This window comes from Arachis duranensis, chromosome 7 (assembly GCF_000817695.3).
Source record: "Arachis duranensis cultivar V14167 chromosome 7, aradu.V14167.gnm2.J7QH, whole genome shotgun sequence".
Classification (NCBI taxonomy): domain Eukaryota; kingdom Viridiplantae; phylum Streptophyta; class Magnoliopsida; order Fabales; family Fabaceae; genus Arachis; species Arachis duranensis.
Window position 1 is genome coordinate 2,496,787 of NC_029778.3, and position 8,068 is coordinate 2,504,854.

An 8,068-nucleotide genomic window follows, 5' to 3' on the forward strand; every position below is an offset into this window, starting at 1 on the left:
TTTTACATTATACTTAGTTTGGCAATTAAAAAATGTTGCTCAATAGTGAGAGTATTTTGTTTCTTCTTTGGACTTGGACAATTTATACTTAAATTTTATGCGAGTTTAATTTTGATGCACTGACATTTTAAAATATTTTATAATTATAATAATTTTATTACGTTATTAACAGTATTTTTGACAATTTTTGTTAACTTTTGTTTATAATTGTGTTTAATGAAAGTGTCTTTGTAGATGTGTCTAACAAAAATATTTTTTTTATAACTGTGTCTAATAGAAGTGTCTTTATAAATATATTTTTTAGATGTGTCTCTTTATACACGTATTTAAAATATAATAATTAGTTATTATTGGTAATAAGTTGATATATTGGTACTTTATACTTTTCCTCATTATAATCGTTTTTTGATCATTCAGCAGTTAATGTAAAATGTAGTTAATTTTACTAATATGACAGTTATGTGATTGAATGCACGTATAAAACGGTTTTACACTAATAGTGTATTAAAATTAAATTTATTTTTTATTTCCCTTTTTTTGTTTATATTTTAAAATTTTATACAATGTTCTAAACCACCTAAATCATATTTTTTTTAAAGCTAAGAGATTTGTGAAGTAATAAAATAAGAATTAATTATTATTAAATTTATAATTTTATTATGTATAAACATCACTAATTTATTAAATATTTAATTTTTATTTTATTTTAGAGAATTTTGATTCATGCTATTAATATGTCAATCATATTTGTTTGAACTCAAAAATTTGAGAGTATTTATTTAGACATCCACTTTTGGCGTGGAAAAATATTATCAATTACTAATAAATTAATAAAATGTTGCAACCAATGTGAATGCAATAATTAAAATGAAAGATCTAATTAAATCAATAGAAAAAGTAACACCTACCAAGACAAAAAGGTGAGTCTAATTTGCAACACTTGGAGAAAGAATTGAGGATGAAAAATCATATAATGTTTCACGGGATTCATGGATTTGTTTCCACAATGTTGGTGATTATATGATCAATTTCTTGGTCCCTTTAATTGCGGTTGCAACATAATGAAAAAGAGTAAAGCTAGGAACCAAAAACATATCAGCCAAAATCCAGCTAAATACTTTTGGATGAATTTAAAATTTTTACGAGTTAATATATATGGATGTTTCTTCTACTAAGTATTAGAATATTTCTTTTTCATATTAAATGAATGTTCTTTTATATATTTTTCGAATTTGTGATTGTTAGAAGTGGATAGATTAATGTGAGAAAAAAGAGGAAGGTTTTTATAGGTTTTAATTAGGTTTACTTAATCAATTTAAAATTTTTCAAATTTTGAATTTAAAAAATTTAAAATTAATTAATTATTAATATAAATTAATATAGTTTTGTTTAGTTTTTGGTTTCTTATACTTTTTCAATGAAAAAACAAAAAAGGGTTCAAACTTCAAACCTCAAAGGACCTAAAAAGCAATATATTTTTATTTTTCTTTTGTGTGTAACTAAATTAGCGGGGGTTAATGGGGAATGGCTTTGAATTGAATGGAATAAGGTAGCAGAACGAAAATCAAGCAAAATTTAGTGGCAACATGCTTTGCTCGTTTTGTGTCCTCAAAATTCAAGCATTGGTCACAATCACATTTCACAAACAATGTTCAGAGTTGAATTAACACTGCACGTCAGACCAATGCCATGTTACCTTTTTTTTTCTTATAGTACTTTGAAGGAACAAGCGTTGATGGCGCGTGGCAGTGCTAAATAGGTTAAGTGTGTAACCAATTTAGCTTGGTCGAGTGTCAGTTCATTTATTTGTTTAAGTTTGAATTTCGACTTATGCATATAATAATTTATTGATCAGTGGCAGACTCTTAAATAAAAAATAGATCTGCGATGAATTATATTAGTTTTTAGTTTATCAAATTAGAAGATACTTTGAGCAACATCCTCCATTGGCTATTGAGGTGAAAATGTTGCAGATAAATATCTTAATTAATACGTATTATGTTAGCTAATTTAATCAAATGTATGATATTATCTAATAATTTTTTAGTTATCATGTAAGTAATCACATTCTATAAATCTGTATATTTTTTTTAGTAACTTCCAAGAAATAAAGCAATTAAACAAGAATATCTCTATAATTAAAAATCGATTACAGAGTGTATGTTAATTTTCCTAATAAATCCAAGTTAACGAAACATGATTATAAAGAAAATACATGGATGTATTATTTTTTTAAACCTGAATATTATAAAAAATACTGTTTGAGATGTACGTTGATTTATCTACTAAAGTGTTTTTTTTTATATAGATATTCATGTCGTTCTAGAAGTGAAGTTGAAATGATAAAAACTCATAATGAAAAAGACAAGAATGCATTAGGATACTAGAACAAGTCTAATTTGCTTATTATTAGTGTACCAAAACAAAAAAATAAAAAATAAATTTTCAATAGGGAATTTATGGTTTGAGTTTTGAGAAATGTTGATGCATTTTTTCTCTAACTACTATTTAATAGCCAATAAAAAGGAAAAAAAAAAAAAGACATAACATAGTTCAACTAATGGGGTATGTGGTTTCTCATGGCACAAGGGAGTGACTTAAATATTGTATTGAATGAAGCAAAATCAATGATCCCGCAAGAAAGTCATGACACTCAAGAAATTCTGAAAAACATGTTATCAAAAAACCACAGAACTCAAGTACTAATGTACTATAGTATAAGGCACTAAGGCAGAGAGTGTGACAGAACTCATAATGTAAATTCAGCTAGAAACAAGGGACTAGGTTACAGACAATAGTGAAATTGGTAAAATAATTACTCAATGTGTTGTGATAAGGATATTATCACATCTTACGTGGATGTCTATTTTTTATGAGGTGTAGTTTCTCAAGTATGACTAAATGATTACATTTAATATGAATTTAAAAAAGCTACCTTATCTACATATATAAATACAGGCTTAAGCCTTGACAATTACACACAACAACAATTAATATAATATTTTCTCTCTTTCTTTATACTCTTTTTTTACATTCGATATTAATCATATTAAGTAATATATATATAAGTTACCTCTATTATATCAAAATAATTATATTAGTGAACATTAATACTAAAATTTTATTTTTTATATTTATATTTTGCTATCTTATATTTACATCTTCCTTATTTTTTTAGTTGTTTTACAACGCAATGCACCAAATTAGCATTAAAATTTAAAATAACAATACAAACTAGAGGGGAGAGGGGAAAAGCCGAAAAGGTGATAAACCTGTAATTTTTTCCGAGAGAAAACTTCATACAAGTTTTGGCAAAAAAAGTTGGTGAGCCTAAGCCCAATGATCAATTCTTTTAATCTACGAAAAATAAAAGAAAAAGTTCCTTTCTGATGAAAAAAAGAAAACTAAATCCAACGGTTTTGGGCTCGTACGCAACAGTAGCTAAGGATGGATCAATTTACGTAAACGATCTTTAAAAACGTTCCCAAGATAAAAGACAACACATTAAAATGTTTTTTTCGGGCCTGAGACCGTGTCCAATTTTTTTTTTTAATGGTTAGTTTAGTAACTAATATAGGTTGTTCTAATAGTTAGTTCACTATTTTGTTTAAATAAGTGTTAGATATTCGAATTCCGTCTTATGCATGCAGCAATTTATTGGCTAGCAGCAAACATTTAAATAAAGTTTAAATTTGTGACGAATTAGTCTTTGGTCTGCTGAACTAAGAATACCGTAGGAAACAAAGAAATATTTAGTTTAGTTAGTTGAATGGTCAGCTTACTTGCTCGTTTAAGCAAATATCAGAGATTTAAATTTCACCTTTTGTATGAAACAACTCATTAGTCAATGACAAATCGTTAAATAGAATTTTGATCCACAACGAATAAGTCATTGACCTACCGGATTAGGAGATACCGTCATATTGTAAGGGAAAAAAAGATTCATCAATTGACATGTGGCACTTGATGATTTGTGCATTTTATGACACATGTAGCATCAAAATATTGGGGAGGCTTTTTAAGCTTTTGGAAATGAACAACTATGGAAGCAGGGAGTGTTGTTGCATTGCTAAATATTGCATATTATTACTCACTAACTTCCATGGAAGCTTTATTCCTCCCATCAGCTATATTAAACTTATATCCAAGGTTTTCGAAAATTAGATCAATACTGAAATTAAAAGTTCAACTGAAATTAAATAAGATATAATAAAATAATATATTTAATTTTTATATATAAATGTAAGTTTATTTTATTTTATTTTAATTAGTTTTTTTGTAAAAATTAATGCCGGTTCAATTGGTTCATCGGTTTTTTACCGGTTCAATGCTTTGGATGATAAAAAATCAATTTTCTCAGTTCTATGTTGATAACTAAGAATTTTGTTAGTTGCTCCATCATCTATCAAAGCACACACACCACACAAAATAGTAGTGAAGTACAAAATCCTACATTAAATTCACATTATATTATTTTCATTATTTTCACCTACCATTTTTGCAATCTATATCCTCCTACCAAACTTTCTTATATATAACCAATTATTTCCTTTTCTAGTAATGAAATATTCAAATATAATAGCTTTATTCCCCCCTTTGAATTTGAGTGCTCAAATGTCTGGCTGGCTTTTTGGTCCACTTCTTTATTGTTTGTGTTGCAAAACATCCTCAAAAGGTAGTAGAATCAATGGGAATTGCTCAAAACATTATCTTATTAATTATTATTATTTTCTAATAAAGAGAATATATGTATGTATATGAATATAATGTCTTAATTAATAAATTGAAGTAGTACTTAGTAAACCCTAAACACAAGTTCTAAGGGTCATATCAATCAATTTCAAAATAGATGCTACCTCCCAACTACAAAGGAGTTGGATAAGAACAAATCTTTCATTGGATGGAGGGACCCTTTAACCCCCAAATTTCTTTCATAGCAAAAAGTTTTGTGGATGAGGAAGAATTGCTTAAATGGCCACAAATTCTCCTCCCTTTGCATTCAAAGAAAAAGCTTACCAAATTTTAATGCAAGGTTATTATTATTCATTAATAGAGTTTAATTTCGATATACTGTGTAAAAGATTTTACACGATCATTTAATTAGATTTATGTATTTAAATAATTTTTGAAAGAATAAATTTGAAAATTAATTATTTTGTATTAAAATCATATTTTTATTTTATTCTGTATTGGATAAGATTTGAGAAAATATTCAGTTTGATATTTGAAGTTACACTTGAGTTTTAATTTAGTTTTTAAAATTTCAATTGTCTCAATTTAGTCCCTGAACTTTTCAAATTCTAATCACATTAGTCTCTGCGGTGATTTTTGTCGCCCAGTCAATTAAAAAGTTTAGGGACTAAATTGAAGCAATTCAAACTTCAAGGACTAAATTAAAACTCGAGTAAAACTCGAGTGTAACTTCAGTGACAAAATTGAGTATTATTTCGATTTTCTATGTCCAAAATATTTCTTGTTGCAAATTTAATTCTTTTTCATGTGTGATTGTTGTTTACTTAATATCTACCAACAATACAACATGAGCACAAGAAGTTTATGAAAAGAAGAGTCTGAAATCTCAATACTCCACTTGTTACATATTCCCCTGTTTTTTTAATACACTTTTTGGATTGTTTTTAACACATTGAATCAATATATGTATCAACCAACATCAATGTGGAATTTAAAATTAGTTGCATATGCATAGACCAACATAATCATATTATTGATAACAAAGACTTAAGAAGCTTTCAAATGTTTACAATGAAGCCATTGAAAAACAAGACAACCTTATTCTGGCTTCATATACAACAGAAACATATCTGAGAATTGACAAAGCATGTTCCTAAGAACCCCATGTGCTGCAACCTTTGTGACACAGAATCTACCTTTTCTTAGAGGAATCAACCTTAGAGTCATCATTTGTGGCATGTTTTGCACCACCATTATCACCATCATTTCTAGCTCCACCTTCATGGGTTTTCTTGCTCTTCTCTTCAGCAACTCTCTCGAATTCTTCAGCTGTTGATGGTGCCCTTTCTTCTGTCAATCGGCCGCGGTTAGCACTGCTTGTTTGTCCATAATTCTGAAACATGCATGACCCAATTCATTCATTCATATGATAAATCAAAATCAAAGAAAGTTTATATCTTGGCGGAAACTCAGTAGCACAGTTAACCTCGGTGGTAGTTGAATTAGTCAAATTTATCAAATCATTTTTCGACTCTTAACTATTAACTTCACGAAAAATCAACTAAATTTTCACCTTATATCTTACATTGGTTACTCCAATTTCATTTTCCTTCTAGGGTCATTCTTACCCATTACTTCCTCAAATGAACACACATGACAAATCTAGTACTTAAACTCCTACATATGATAAATCAAAATCAAAGAAAGTTTATATCTTGGTGGAAACTCAGTAGCACAGTAAACCTGGTGAAGTTGATAGTTGATAACCCTTTAGTCAAATTTATCAAATCACGACTCTTATCTGTCAACTTTACGACAAATTTTCGCCTTATATCTTACATTGGTTACTCCAATTTCATTTTTCTTCTAGGATCATTCTTACCCATCAATGAAAAAATAACACAAAATTCAAAGCTATAGTAGGTCATGTAAATTACCAAGCAGGCAAGTAATTCAACAACAAATAAACAAACATAATTATATCTAGGTACAAAAATTAAATTAAAGGTGAAATTCACAAAATAAAATAAAAGGTATACCTTAGTGGAATTGTTGAAGAATGGCCTAGTAGTATTAGGCTTAGCCAAGGAGGATTTTGAAGTGGAATTGAGAATGGTAAGGAAATGAGAACCAGCCATGGATGATGATGGTTTGAGTTTGATGGAGACTATTTGGTAATTTTATAATTGAAATGAAGAATAAGGTGGAGACTCTAAAGTGATGTGGTGTTGGGTGCTGTATAAATATGCCACTTCATGCAAACCCAAAAAGCAAAAGGACAAAATTGCACATTACCTCCATACACATATCCATGCTTTGCCATTTGTTCCCTCTTCTTTTATATGCTAATCCACTTCTAATTGAGTCATCATCTATTTAACTATCAGATATTCTATCCGATTTTATAGAGAAACTAAAAAAAAAAAATCATTACAAAAATTGTTTTAATAATATATACTACTTTTCTTTTATTATGTATGTTAAAGTATTTTATGGTCATAAATTCATAAATCAATACAATAAATAATGACCTTTTTTAGTTTTCCCTTATCTCAAAGAAAAATTATATTTTTAAAGGTGTTTACGTTACCCTAATGAAATTACAATCATTAATCATCAATTAATTATTAAACATATACATATATATTTAATATTTTATAAATATTTTTTATTTTATTGTTATAAATAAATTTGATTATTTATTTGCTATATATTTAATTATTTTATTATGATATATTTAATTATTTTAATAATTAATTATTTAATTAAAAAATATAAATTAATATATATAAATATAAAAAATACATAATAACTATTTTTTTAGTGCATATGTAATATTTTTGATAACATTAAACCACAAATAGAAAATAACTTTTGTGGGTTTAGTGTAGGATCACATTAACATTCTAAGATAATATACATATAAAAAATTCAAATTAAATACTAAAATTTAAAAACCAACAAGACAGGTATCAACACAATACACTGATAAAGATGTTAAAGAAAAAGAAATATTTTGCTTTTCTTTTTATGAATGTAATTGACATCTACTTTGCTTACACCTTTAACCGTTGAAATAAATGAAGGGTTTATTAAAATTAACAAATGGAACCACACCAAACTTTAAAATCTTATGATTTATTCTCACTCCAAACGATTCCTTACTTATATAAAATGAAGCTTTTTTTTTTTTTTAAGTTAGACATGAGAGTTAAACTCGAAATATCTATTTATAAAAAAGGGGATTATATTATTTAAATTATAATTTTTTGACTAAAATGAAATTACTTTGTTTTTCATATTTTTAAACAATATTATATAAAAAATATTTTAAACAAATTTTGAATATGATGAATATTCTTTTATTAATTTTTAT

At 26.9% G+C, this 8,068-nt stretch overlaps 1 protein-coding gene across 1 annotated transcript; it reads right to left on the bottom strand.

Moving 5' to 3' along the window:
- Window positions 1-5,704: 5,704 nt before the first annotated feature.
- LOC107496379 (uncharacterized) lies at window positions 5,705-6,956 on the bottom strand. Its single transcript, XM_016117631.3, has 2 exons — window positions 6,732-6,956; window positions 5,705-6,085 (listed from the first exon to the last, which is right to left on the bottom strand). The coding sequence occupies exons 1-2, from the start codon at window positions 6,828-6,830 to the stop codon at window positions 5,885-5,887; spliced, it is 300 nt and encodes a 99-aa protein (XP_015973117.1). The 5' UTR covers window positions 6,831-6,956; the 3' UTR covers window positions 5,705-5,884.
- Window positions 6,957-8,068: the final 1,112 nt, after the last annotated feature.